At 41.7% G+C, this 14,366-nt stretch overlaps 1 protein-coding gene across 1 annotated transcript in view; it reads right to left on the bottom strand.

The window, feature by feature from the left end:
* COL22A1 (collagen type XXII alpha 1 chain) overlaps positions 1-7,665 on the bottom strand; it is a 220,451-nt gene extending 212,786 nt beyond the window's left edge. Inside the window, exons 1-2 of the mRNA XM_063408152.1 lie at positions 7,247-7,665; positions 2,544-3,110 (exon numbers count right to left, since the gene is read on the bottom strand). Of these exons, the coding sequence (XP_063264222.1) occupies positions 2,544-3,110; positions 7,247-7,343 (664 nt within the window). The 5' untranslated portion in view covers positions 7,344-7,665. The remainder of the gene's footprint in view (positions 1-2,543; positions 3,111-7,246) is intronic.
* Between the last annotated feature and the right edge of the window lie 6,701 nt (positions 7,666-14,366).

Below are 14,366 nucleotides of genomic sequence, written 5' to 3'. Positions count from 1 at the left end.
ATATGCTTTTGTCTCAGAATGTGCACAAAATAAACAGCAGCTTGGCATGTGCCCTGGTCACGTTTTCCACCCACCCCGTGGTTTGTGTGTTCATGTTTTATGCAGAGCTGTCATTAAAACCACTGAAAGTTAACTGCAACAGCTGTTAAAATTCTGATCTTCTAAACATGTAGAAGGCTTTGGCATCACACTGAACTCCTTTCCTGTTCCCACTGAATTAACATGGAATTTAAAAGTGGTACATGCACAAGAAATCACTTGGTCCTGTTCTCCATCTCCACTCTCTCGCCCCCCAAAACAGTTCTACCTCACACATGCAGGTAACAAAACAATCAACTGATCTCTATCAGAATATTTCTGCTGCAGGTGCTCTCATTACCTCATCCTCTGTTTCAGCAAGATTTTCATGTTTTTTTAGACCTGATCTAAACATCATGCCTCTTAAAAGCTTTCTGCATGCAAATCAATAAATTAAATAAGTATGATAACACTGATTCTGCCAAAGAGCACTTTCCCTGTTTTAAATGTAGGAAGGAAAAATTTAGGGAAGACTCTGGGATTGTGTGTTTAAGGGCAAAATGTTTCTGTGGAGGAGAAATTGCAGTGAGGTGAGAAGTGAGACTATGAGAGAGGAATAGCCCTGCAGACACCAGAACAGAAGGAGGCTCAGGAGATGCTCCAGGAGATTCCCCTGAAGCCCCTGCACAGCCCAGGGAGAGGCAGCTGTGTCCCTGCAGCCCATGGGGGGTCCATGGGGGAGCAGAGATCCACCTGCAGCCTGGGGAGGACCCCACACCAGAGCAGGTGGATGCCTGAAGGAGGTTCTGACACAGCCCATGCTGAAGAAAACTCCTGGCAGGACCTGTGGACACGTGGAGGGAGGAGCTCCTGCCAGAGCAGGGAAAGAGTGTGAGGAGTCTTCCCCCCCTAGGAGGAAGGAGCAGCAGAGACGTGTGATGAACTGACCACAGCCCCCCTTTCTCACTGAGCTCACCAGAACAGGTAGAACCAAACACTTAGAAAGTGACTGTGATCATACTCAGGATGAAGGATGCTCCCAGTGATCTTTGCAATCAAATGAGTAGTGTTATGCTGGCCCATGTGGATACAGAAAGCCACAGACAGATGATATTATACTCTGACAGGCAGGTAAAAGATTTTTTTTAGCAGGCAACAAATGATGACCCAGGTGCAAAGCAGAGCACTTATGATGACCCAGGTGCAAAGCACTTGCTTTGGAAAAGGAAAATAACAGAATTGCAAAGGAAAATCACATTTTTGGTGTTTAGCAGCTGCAACAGGAAGTTGTTTGAGTTGGTCAATTGTGCCAATCAGAAGCGTTTACCATTTTCCATTAAAGCCCAGTTGTGTGTCTGATTACATAAGATATTCACAGAAAAAACCAAGCTCCTTCAGTCTGCATAGCTTACACTCATTATTCCCCATGACTTCCATTTGTATTGGGGTTACACCATTCATTACCCATTTATGTTTAGGCTAAAAAAGCAGTAACATCTTGATATTGCTGGGCAATGTGAACTAGACTCTGTCTGCTTGAACTTGTCAATCTTTATGAACCCTGTATAAGCCCAGAGCATTTTTCTTACAAAGGGAGGTCACAGAAAGCAGTAACACATCTTCACAACATCAGCTACAAGGGCTGTTCACAGTAATCACAACACAGACTACAAAAAGCAGCAAACCAGGCAGCTTTCATGTAGTCACTAATAACAAGAGAGTGATTTATCCATGGTGGAAGGAGAACAGGCTGTGTGATTGCTGTTCCTGTTAAAGTGCTGGGAGATACCAGCCACAATGCCATTCCCATCCTCTTCACCAAGGAGCTGTAAAATCAGGGTCTTTTATGCAGTACAAATCCCCCACCCTTTTTTCTGTTAAAAGTCATTCAAAGCATCAGCAATGCTTATGCTGTTTGCAGCCAGAGCACTAGAGAGCACCAGTTGCCAGAGGAGTTGAGATGCAGAAAGGCAGAAAAGCACAAACATCCTCTTGCTTCCTTAAGGATCATTCCCAGCAGCACTCAGAGCATTCTCCTCACAGTACAACACCAGAAAATAAGGAGGGAAAAGGTCCTATACAAAGTAACCCAAAATTGGGTATAAATAAGACATCACTGTTCATATTCAGTAGTCGAAATTATTATAAAGTAATTGAACTATATCAGAGCCAAATGGGAATTCATGGTTTACTCTGGAAGCCAACCTATAGTTAATACTGACTTTCCAGAAAAACCCATCACATCTCCTGTAGTAAAATCATAGAATCATAATATCAGAGAATAGTTTGGGTTGGAAGGGACTTTGAAGATCCCCTAATTCCAAATCCCTGCTGTGAGCAATACTCCACTAGATGAGGTTGCTCAAAACTCCAACCAACCTGGCCTTGAACAGTGATCTCTTACAGAGTGGAACTGAGTAGATTTGAAAATGAAGTATAAGCATGAAAGAAAACAATCACAACTTTTCATATCTGTATACTAACTGAACCTATTCTAATTCTGCAGAAAGGGAGCCTCTACTTACTCTCACAGAGACGCCTCCTCAGCTTCCCCCGAATTTTATCGATGGCGTTGTAATCAGACACATGAAACACATGAGCAGACTTGGGCTCTGAAGCAATCTCATCAAGTTCCTCTTTCAAGGCTTCTCCAACACCCACAGCAAAAATCCTAATCCCAGCCTGATGGGCTGCAGCGGCTGGATCCAAGACAAAATCCTGGCTCTTTCCATCAGTCAAAAGGATGGCCACTTTTTTAACAGTTCGATCACTAAGTCTCCCACCAGCTTCTTTGGAAAAACTGTAGGTGGTGATGTACCTGAGAGCATCTCCAGTGTTCGTGTTGCCCCCATAATACTGAATCTTTCGAGCAGCCTCTTTGATTTCCTCACGGGTTTTGTACTTCCCCAGGTCGAACTCTGTGGTGGGACGATCGCTGTATCGCACCACACCTACACGGGTTTTGTCTGGGCCAATCTCAAAAGTTTCCACCAAATTAGAGACCCACTGACGAACCTTCTCAAAATCTTCTTTTCCGACGCTGGAGGAGGTGTCCAAGAGGAAGACAAGGTCGTAGTGAACACTCTTGCAACCTGCAAGAGTGGCAGAAAACATTGTTAAGGGGAGATGAACGCAGACAACCAGACATAACCAAATATTCCCTAGACACAGCTCCCCAGTGAACGATTTGGAGGCAGAAAAACCCTCTCCCTATCCTGCAGAGGAAGAGCAGATTCCCAGCCCTTCTTCCTTGTGATTTACCTCATCAATTTCAGGACATCTACAGAGCAGCACAGACTTTGCTTTGAAATGCAAACCCTTTCCCTTCCTTTGCTTTTAACTATCTCTGCTCAATCCTTCAGCTACACCCCCTGCTTGTACATGAAAATATTTTTCTCTGACTTCATTGCAGTGCCCTTGCTCAGGCAGTGCTCTGAAATGACCTGGACAGATCAAAAGCCCTGTCCTGACCTTGCCTCTGCCAATCCTGACCCTGAGTAATGACGATTTCGTGTCCCCTCTTGCATTAACGTTATGATTCATTTATGCTTAGCTGGAAGCAGTTCTTTTGCCCAGCATGATATGTCGATGTAGCAGGTCTATAACAAGATTATTTCAAATTTGAGGCTTTCTGCCACTGACTATTGACTAAAGGATGACTTACTGAATTTTGGAATGCATTCCTCAATAACAAAGGGCAGCTTCCTTCTAAGGGAAAATTTCACTTATCCCCACAAACATCCATTTTCCTCCAACCATGATATTTGCAATGTGAGGCCTATTTTAATTACAACTTGCTTGCCTTATATCAATCCAGACTGGCTGTATATTTGTCAGACACTTGCCAAAAAAAGTAGATCTCTCAGGAGATGTTTTTTAGTTGTTTCTGGATACATGCAAATCAGGAAGTAGTAGATCCATAAAAGTGCCACCAATGTTTTATCAATGTAATGCCCCAACTGGACAACATGTGTATATATGTATTTATATTTATTTAAATCAGTATTATAGACCATACTCCCTAATAAATTATGAGTTTAAGACTGAAAGCTACTCTACAAATTCAGTTTGGTCACAGCTGCCAACCACTGCTTTTCCAGCAGTTCTTGTCTCACGTTGTCTGAAAAAGTACAACTGCATGTTTGAAACAGTGGTAAATTACATATTTCCTACTGAATTCCAGCATTTGAACCTACAGGGAGATCACAAAGTCTTCTCCCATACTCAGATTTTGACACAAATTAGCTGTGGCTCTTTTGCTCATCCCAGGGTTGTGACCCTGGCTGGAATGGAAGAATTATTGAACAGCCCATAGCACTGGAAAGGAGGGAGTGGGTAGCTCAGCTACAAAGAGAGGATTTGCCTTCAGAAAAGAGTAAAAGCATTATAAAAGAGTAGGTCAATGCTCCAGGCATTGCATGATGACTATGAGAGTGACTGAATGAACACCTGGAGTGTGGCAGCTGATGAGAAATGAGCATCTCTTGTTGCTGTGTTGACGTTTGTAGCAGAGCACATCCCAGTACCTCCCAGGTGCTGCAGGGCCTGTGGGAGCAAGCTCTGCACATGGGATTGGGATCACATTGGGATCTGCCCATCCATATGGGATCTCTTTGGAAACAACCAAAGTTGTTGTGGTTGTTGTGGTTGAACCCCAGCTGGCAACAAAGCACCACAAAGCTCCTCACTCACTGCCCTCAGCAGGACTGGGGGAAAGAGAGTTGAAAAGGTGAAAAGGGGAAAACTCATGGGTTGAGAGAAGAAAGTTTCATAAATAAAATAAAATAAAATAAAATAATAAAATAATAAAATAATAAAATAAAATGTTGTAATGAAAAGCAAAATAAGAAAGAGATATAAATAAACCTTAAAAAAAAGAGGAGTGATGCAAACGAAAACAGTTGCTCACCACTGACTGACTCACAGTCCCCAGGCAGGAGTCTCTAGCCAAATGTCCCCCCACAGTTTTATTTCTGAGCATGACACTCCATGGTTTGGGATATCCCTTTGGTCATTTGGGGGCAGCTGTCCCGACTTTGTCCCCTCCCAATTTCTTGTGCTCTCCCAGCCTCCTGGCTGGTGTGAGGAGAAATAAAAAAGGCCTTGGCTCAGTGTGAGCTCTGCTCAGAAGTAACAAAAACATCTCTGTGTTATCAATACTGTTTCCAGCACAAATCCAAAACACAGTCCCAGAGCAGCCACTGTGAGGAAAATTAACTGTATGCCAGCCAAAACCTGCCTGTGGGACTGTGTTCTGTGATGGCATCTTGTGAATCAGGGAATGCTTGTCTCCAACTCCAAAGCAAGAAAAGTCTGTCTGGGAAAACTCTCTCGAAGGCAATCTGAGAGTGGAGATGATGGTTTATATAATTTTATTTTATGGCATGCAAGTTACATTACATCTGTGTATATCAGCTGGACTCTCAAATGTGGTTCTGGTGGATTTGGAGAATATAAAAGATTAACAGTAAAAGGTAAGAAGGAAGCTTACACTTCCCCACCTTGCCTCCTTCCTAAATTCATTATTATATTAATCTATTCTGGCTGAAAGAATGTTAATTAGGTGAGACTAACTAGAGAGCCAAACCCACAAGGTACAGACCTTCCTGTTACTTATTTTAATGACTCTCAGCAGGTGAGACAACAGCAATTTCAAAACAAACAGAACAGACAGAATGAATCCTGTCTGTGTTCAAGGGCAATGAGCCTTAAAACAAGGGGGAGTTAAGGTTTAAAAAGTGATGCCTATTCAAGACAGTATTGCAAGGAGGAAAAATATGGTTTTTCAGGATAATTTTTTTTTTGGCGTTGGTGATTCTTTGCTTACAGACCTGGTGGCAGTGAGATGTAATGCTGCAGAAATGCTTTTAGTAAACATTAATCTGCATTTTTAGCAGTCTAATGTCCACTGCTGGACAAAATTGATTGTATTCCAAGAATGCCATAGCAGTACTTTTTACTGGCAGAAAAAATTCTGTTCCTGTTAAGGGAAAATGCAAGATAATTCATAGTAATCAAAATTTCAGTTTTGTAATTGCAGAAATGCTCACTGGGAGCATAATTCAAGGAGTTGTCTTCATCTACTCAGACACTGAACCAACTGTTTTGCAATATTTCTTTTAAAAATAGTTCACAAGCAAGCCATAAGCCCAAAATTATTTAAAGTAAGCACAGAATGAACACATATAAATGACTTTACTATATTCTGCCTGAGACAGGTCCAGAAGCAGAAAAAAAAAAGTGAGATTTCACTTTGTCTGGTTACTAAGTATTTATTCCTGGTTAACTTCACCCAAAAAACCATAGAGACATCACATAAGAAAGCTGTAAAGCAGCTATTCCTGAAGCAAAAAGAAGGTTTAAATAAGCCTTTTCTTTCTTATAAATTACCCAAACCAAGCGAATAAAAGCGTTCCTAGAAAAAGAAGACAGAAAACCTCCATCTCAAAATGCCTTTGGACTCTTATAAAAAATTGTGTGGGTCTACAACCCTTTTTAATTTGAGGTGTGATAATGATGTCAGATAACTCTTCTTGTTGCCACACCAAAACCAAGGTGTCCTTGTCAAGGATCCCTATAAGAACACTCCCTCAGCTACACCATCCTCCAATGCTCTCAGTGGCATTTGGGGCAGAGTGCTCATGAGCCCAGGCCAAAAGCTGGGCCAGAGACCATGCTGATAACTAGACAATAGAGAAACATAATCCTAGAGACACTTAGGTTGGAAAAGACCTTTAAGATCATGAAGTTCAACCATTAGCCCAACATTCTTAAGTCCATGTCACTAAGCACCACATCAACACATACTTCAAATATCTTGAATCAAGGGAGGGTATGAACAGTGCCCTGGCCCTGTTTAGCTCACAGGAAAGTCACAGCCAGGCAGAAGATTCACCAGGTCTCATCTGACACCCACAGGAGGCAATGGAAGATGTGATCTCCATGCCAGTGTGGGGTAAATGGAGCACATCCAGAGCAAACTGTGGTGAGCTGCTCCTCTTGCTGTGGGTAGCTGAGCTAAACTTTCTAAGCGTGCAACAGAACAAAAGACCCCAGGTAAATCACAGCCTTGACCCCTGAGCTTTCTCCATCCCTAAGGTCTATTTTAAGTATTTCCAGCAGTAAATGTCTTGGGCTGTTTATAGATTTCCTCCTAGAAGCGATGGCTGCCCAGCTGTGGGGGAGCCCCAGCAGCTCCAGGGCACGAGGCAGTAAACTGAAGGCGTACCTGCTCTTTGTGCCTCGGTTCTGTCCCCGCTGAACACGAACGTGAGAAGAACCAAGAGATGGGGCACACGGCATCCTCCCATCATGGACATGTCCATAGCTCCCTGCTCACATCAGCTCGTCTCTTCTCCGTGGTGCGAAGCTTGCTAGAAATCCAACCCGCAGCCTAGGAAGGGAAATAAAGAGCAAGTGTTATCTCACAGCTACACAAACAGCAGTAATGATGCAAGTCATGAGGGCAACGTTTTGGAGAGTCGCCTCTTCTGCCTGTCATTTTACTTGACTAGACATAAACTGCTCAGACAAAGAGGCAGGAGTTCACCTACTTTTCAAAAGCTATACTCGTTCACTGGCTCTATTCACTGTGAAGCAGCTGAATGGAAACAGGAGAGAGATTACCAGATTATTATACTTTAATTGAGCCCACTGCCAACTACACAATCAGCGCACTGGAGTGGAAACCATTCCTGACCTGGCCCTCCCACGCATTCATCATTAGGAGATACACAACGCAGAGCCCAGATACAAACCACTACAAATCACACACACAACCCGTTGCCACTTCACTCATCACCGCTTTCAGTTCTGGAGCCCCAAAAATGACAAATGCTAAAAATACACCACTATTTTCGTGTGTGTATTTGTTGCCATCAGTCCTTCTTTGTAGGAGTAAACTCAGGAGTTTCAAAGCATGTCTTTCCGCTATTTAGCTTAAAGATATGCAAAAGCTTAGGGTTATCTTCAGTATAAGGCCTTTGGTTTGAGTTGACTTTGAGTGGAGTCACTGAAGTCAGAAGGTATCGTAAGAAGCCAGGTAAAGTGACTGGGCTGTTAAAAGTTAAGCTGTGTTTTCTAACAGTAACACAACCTTTTAAAAGAAATCTCTCACTGCTCTTGTTTTATTATTTTTTATCATAAAGTCATTGCGGTTTGATCTACTGTTTGCACACCCAGAAGGTGGAAACCAGCTTCCACACCGTAACTCTCACTGCCTGAGGCATTATTTTCAAAAACTTTTTCCCATTTCTTGATTCCTTCTTTTCCTCTTTAAGGATTCTAATGATTTCTTTGTCTATTTTCTTGGGGAAGTTCTGCCTTCTCAGTTTTTAACATGCACGTCTGCTTCTCACTGTTGATAGCTGGGTAGAAGTCATGGAGGGGACACTGTCTGATGTAGTTCATTGCTGCAGGGTCAATTATGCCTTCTAGGGTATTTCTTTTCAAAGCAATAAGGTTCTGTGGGAATCACAGACAGGAAGAATGGTGGCGTCAGCATTTGTTCAAAACCCGTTTTGATCAGTCAGATGTTGGGCCTATCTCTACCACGTATCTCAGCATGTTGTGCTGGTTTAGGAAATTAAAAAGGGAAAAAAACTTATGAAGTTGTCAAAATGTCACTATAAATCCTTATCCCCGCAAAAAAATACAGGCTCTTTCCAAAAGATAAAAAACAGGCTATTTCCAGAAGTACCTATCATATGCAAACAAGGAGAAAAGCAATACATAAAATAAACCCTTCACTGCAAATAAAATTTGGAAGTGTCTGCCAGCAGTGGAACATAAATACAAGAAAGATTTAAAATGAAAAAAAAAATCATATTTATTCATGTACCAACCCTAAATACAAAGGACACAATCAGGTGCTGTAGTTTACACCTCAACCAGACGATGTCCCTACCAGACAGTGAGGTGTTCAGGTTTGAGCCAGCTAGAAAAGGCTGCAGGGTAAAAAAGGCATGAAAATACCACTGTGCCCTACAGGAGTTAGAATTTCCTTCTAAATAAGTATGTTATTGAAATACCAATCAGGCAGCTGCTTGCAGAGGGATCAGGACAGGCATTACTGAAAATATCTGTGGGAGCCTTCAGCCCAAGGTTTTTGCTCCCCTGGATTTTTTTAGGAAACACTGGTTTTGGGTACAAGGGATGGGACAGCAGGTTCGTGGCAGCAGCAAGAGCTGGGAAATCAGATCTGCCAAGCAACATCCTGCACTTCCACTGAGCTCAAAACGTCCTTTCTCTGTGTCTGGGCTTGCACGGCTGTGAAGTTTTATAAATACATTCTTAAAAACAGTCTTGGCCAGCTGCTAACCTACATGAGGCCAGGATAAAAGGAGCAGAGCACCAGCTGGTGTCAGTCAGCAGAACAACTCTGGCTCTGTAAGCAGCAGATGCTGCTTGGTGGATGGGGTTCACTTGGTACATGTGGGATTCTACCCTGTGGACTTCCTCCTTGGCCAGGCCTGAGGGCTCTTTCTCTAAGGCCTCATTCATCTCCCCTCCTCGGCAAAACACTTCAAGAACTCATTTCTGCATTTTGAATGCTGCAAGGTGTCTCAGAACACCCATTTAAGCTAAAAATAGTAGCAAAAAAAAAAAAAAAAAAAAGAAGAAGCCACAAATCAAATCAGAACATCTGCTTAAAATCTATAATTGTAACTTGTGGTGGATTTAATACACATTTATGGTTCAATATTATTCTTGCATTCAGGCCAAAAGATATAATTTTATCCACTTTTATAGCACAAAGAATTGAAGCAAGTCTCTTAACTTGCAACTCCTTTATGTACAAATATACCAGTGACTGAAAATTGCCCCGTTCACATCAACAGGACTCATGTGATGGCCACAAAGTCTTCAGAGGTGTTAGAAGAAAGGTTGGATATAAAATATTTTTAGCGATGGGTTTTACACACTTGTTTCTTTCCCACCTCAGTCAGCCACTTTGAGACTGAGCCCAGTTTGAAATTGCAGCAGCTGATCACTATTTATTTCCTTTTCCAGGAGAAATGGTCAAAAAGGGGCCAAAATTTTGGGACAGTTTACGTTTCAGAGTGATCCAAGACTAAGAAATTCTCTTTATTTAACCCTGTTTCTAAATGGCACACATGGATTTTTTTATATTACTATTATTTTTAGTTCAGCCTATCATGTGAGAATAATTTTGCTCAAAGAGGCCTAAGTCAATGCACATCATTTAAAAATACCCCCCCATTTTCTTTTTATTTCACAAACGTCACTTTGGGATTCCCTTGTGATGCATTAAGGGATATTGCAAAAAGAACTGACAAATCCTATCATGTCCAAGTGTACTACTGAACTGTGGACTCCATGTCTGAGGCTCCGTTTTTAATAGTTTAAAGGGGAAAAAAGAGAAGTGAATACTTCTGGCTACGTGCAAACATGATGTGGGAATGGCATCCTGGCTGAGAAGTTGGTGAATGTTAGAGTGAGCCCTCTACACTCAAAATACAAGCACAGCATAAAGCTATTCATACCATCTCACAGCTGAACAAACAATATGCAAAAGATAGGCATGAGTTCTATATAACTTTCAGCTTCAGAATGACTTTTTGAGGGGGTTAGTGTAGAGTTTTAGGTCAGTTAGAATCCATGGTGAGGTCTCTCTAGTTTTGAATAATAAGTAAATACTCTTTGGGGAATGCAGGGCAAAAAACATCAATTTAAAAAAAAAAAAGAGCCAAAGGAGAACCTGGACTTTCATCTCAACACTGTGATTCAGAAAACAAGGATGAAAAACTTTTTTGTGGAAAATGAGAAACAAAATTGTTTGTTTAGAGTGGCATCTTGAAAAAATGAAAGGAAAGGACACAAAGGGGGGCAGACACAGAGAATGCAGCAGAGAAGAAAACTTCAAGGCACTTCTAGGAGAAGCAATTTGCTCTGGCTCTGGATGTATCCCATCTCAGCCTCTCCAGACACTGCTCTTCTGTCCTGGTGTGAGCAACGTCACAAACAGCAAAATCCACATTAGTTAGAGATGGAACAACACAAAACACTTTCTGTGATCTCCTTCATTCTTCAGAGGAGTGATTCAGCCACAAATATTCATAAAACAAAACAAAACAAAATAAACCTGGAGTCACAGTAAGATGAGCATTTCAGGAGTGTGATTAATAAAACTTTTTCTACCTCATGCGAGCAAAAGTTCAAAGACCCTACAGGGACAGTACAAAGACCACTGCATCAAAGTTTAATATTAAAAGTATCCCTATTTATGTACTTTAGACTCCTCATTAAAATATTCCAGCTCTTACTTGCATTTTACTAAGTTATACCACTGAACTGTTTGTCTTACTGTTAAATTCAAGGGGGGCTGATTCTATTATTGTGCTTGATTTCATCCATTCGTCTGCTGCCACTGAACATCACCATATGCCATATAAATGTTGTAACTATGCTGGCATTCATAATGTGATTTTAAATGTCTTTGGTATGCTCCTGTGAAGAAGAGGTTAGCCGGGGGTGAAAAAGACAGTGTCCAATTATACAGCTTTTCACACACACACAAAAAAGAAAAACAAGTATAAAACCCAGCACACTAATACATCTGACATCTCAGTAGAGTCAGCTTGTTGATTGTGCCTCTTCCAACTACTGAACTAAGCAATTTAATTATCTAAATTATTGCTGATATGAGCAGGAAGCCAACTGTATAAAAGAGAGATGGGACTTTCTTCCCTGCTGATCATCAGATGTGGTCGTATATCTTTGTTCGATGATTTTTAAAGAAATCGTCCAATGGCATTTCTGGAAGATGTGCATCTTCCCAGGCCTGATCCAAAGCCAACTGTGGTTAATGAAAAGAGAGACATTGATTTCAGTGGACATTGTTTAAAAACCCATGTGAATAATAGTGCAGAAAATTCTCTGCTAACACCAGAGCTATTCCTGAGGTACTTTGCTCAACTACAACTGAGCCAACATCTGCTGAAATCAAGGAGGAGACTGTCAGTAGACCCACAGTATGTTGGATGAAGCCATTCATGCACCCTGCTAGCAAAAAACTCTTCAATGTCTGCTCTAAGTGCTGGTGAGGCTGCAGGGGGTGGGACATTTCTTCTCTTCATTAGCAATGATAGAATCACAGAATTGTTTGGGTTGGAAGGGACCTTCAAGATGATCTCATTCCAACTCCTGCCTTGTGCAGGGACACCTTCCACTAGATCAGGTTGCTCAGAGCCCCATCCAACTTGGCCTTGAACACTTCCAGGGATGGGGCATCCACAGCTTCTCTGGGCTACATCACATTTTATGAGCAGGTTCTATCCCAACCCTTAAAAAACTGATTAGATGCAGAGTGATGGTTAACATGAATGTGAGCCAAAGCAATCTGTCAGGTTTATGGGAGATGAAATGGGGTGGTGGGAAAGATCAGCAGACCATTGCATCCCATCGATTTGTTTGCCTTAGCTGAACTCCATTACTGCCCTGAAGTACTTGGTGCTGGAACTGCCCAGGCCCATGAATGATTAATATTGCTGCAATTGGAAGTGTTTGATTGTGCGAGAAATAAAGTACATGCTGATAATTTAGGAGGGGAAAAATAATAAATAGCTGTTCCCTAAGTGACAGGTACCTGTCCAGGAGACAGAACAAAAGAGGAGTTGAGTGGAAAAAAATATCCTAAGAAGGAGCAAAACCAAGAATCCTAGAGGGCCATGAAGCACACTATGAGGATTAACTCAACATGGGCATTTCTAATTTTTAGCCTAAGTAATGTTCCTTTAACCTCTGTGGTGCTGCATGTGCACACATAAGGAACCCTGAGAGAAGGTCAGAATTAGAATTCAGCTACTCTTGACTCCTTAACCTATGCTTGGATCATGCATTCTACAAATTGACCCTTCATAAATGCATTTACTACAGATGCTTTAAAACAAACCCTTACTGGTTGTCTGCCAAATCACTGCTATTCTAAAACACCCTCACTGCTAGAAGAGGACTTTGCAGTGTATTTTTGCCTGCAGCAGCCACTCAGTGTCTGCAGGCTGAAACCTTGATGCAATATCCCCAAGTATAACCTTTCAGTCTTTTGCCCAGAGGAAGTAACTCCAGATTTAAATTGTACTCTTGCATATCAAGCTAGGAATCTTTCTATTGATTGTCTAAGAAAACCCCAAGGTAACCTGCAATCAAAATCTGTGTGACAGACTCTCTCTTTGGCTTTGGCATCACTGACCAGACTGTCAGGAAAATCTCCACTGCACCTTATGAATGTATGTGTTTATGGACCAGCCAAGTCCATAAAGGGTGACCCCTTCTCACTTCAGATAACAAGGAGTTTGAAGTTAAAAGGAAGCCCTACATCTAAAGGCTGGTTCTGTATAAAACACAGTTGCTCAAGCACCTTGGTAAGCCTGACTGAAAAAGTTATCAAGGAAAAGACCCATGGGAAGTGCCTCAGAGTATACGTGAGGTGGAAGGGATAAGGAAAGCTGATAAGGGGAGGCTGATAAGGGGAAGCTTTGCATATCTGATCTGGGAAAATGCCTGAAAACAGAGTTTTCCTGAGACTCAGGCACCACCACCTGTAGCACTTATACTGACAGCTTCTCTCACCATGTTTATTTACTCTCTGGCAAAGTCAGGAAGAATATCTTGAACTTGAAACTGAAGCATCAGTTCAATACTTCTAGATGCTTTTTTTCATTATTATTTTTATAGCAAAGTAGCCTCTCAGGGGTGCATTATATTTGACCGAATTTTTTCCCCTTGATTGTTACTTTCTTTCCTCTGTAAAGCTTTAGCCCCTTTGCACCTCTTTAGCACAGACCAGTGAACCAGCAACAGAACAGGATATTCAGAGGTCAGTTGACTTGTCATGATCTCATTTGCACTATCCTCTTTGACCCCTAAAAAATTCTCAAGTACATAATTCAAGTCACATAAACTTCAAGTCAATTACAAAATATGTTGGTCCATACTCTGCCTCTGCAGTGGTTCATCTTTTGGGGTACAAATTTATTTGAATCTTGTGGATATTAACACAATAATATTATTAGATACATAAAAGTTTAGGAATGCTCTTGGGGAAAATACACTCCAAACTACATTATCAAGTAGCAGGTGCACAGCTCACCCACCCTAATAATGACTGCATTGCACAAGGCTAAGATAGAGAACTTTGCCCATACTTTTTTTGTCTTCTTTTAAACCTAGCACAATCCTGAAAGGTCCCTCATGTTGTTGCTGAAGCAGGGTTTGCAGCACACAGACATCCTGGAAATGGAAAATCCATCACCTGAAGATGATACAAGGCATGGTGGCTGTTTGGGGTACTAAATAAGATAATTCCAAGAGCTTCATCCATTTAAATT

Source organism: Prinia subflava, chromosome 1 (genome assembly GCF_021018805.1).
Source record: "Prinia subflava isolate CZ2003 ecotype Zambia chromosome 1, Cam_Psub_1.2, whole genome shotgun sequence".
Taxonomy (NCBI): domain Eukaryota; kingdom Metazoa; phylum Chordata; class Aves; order Passeriformes; family Cisticolidae; genus Prinia; species Prinia subflava.
The sequence above is the reverse complement of the archived record's forward strand: the minus strand, read 5'-3'. Positions and strand labels throughout refer to the sequence as shown.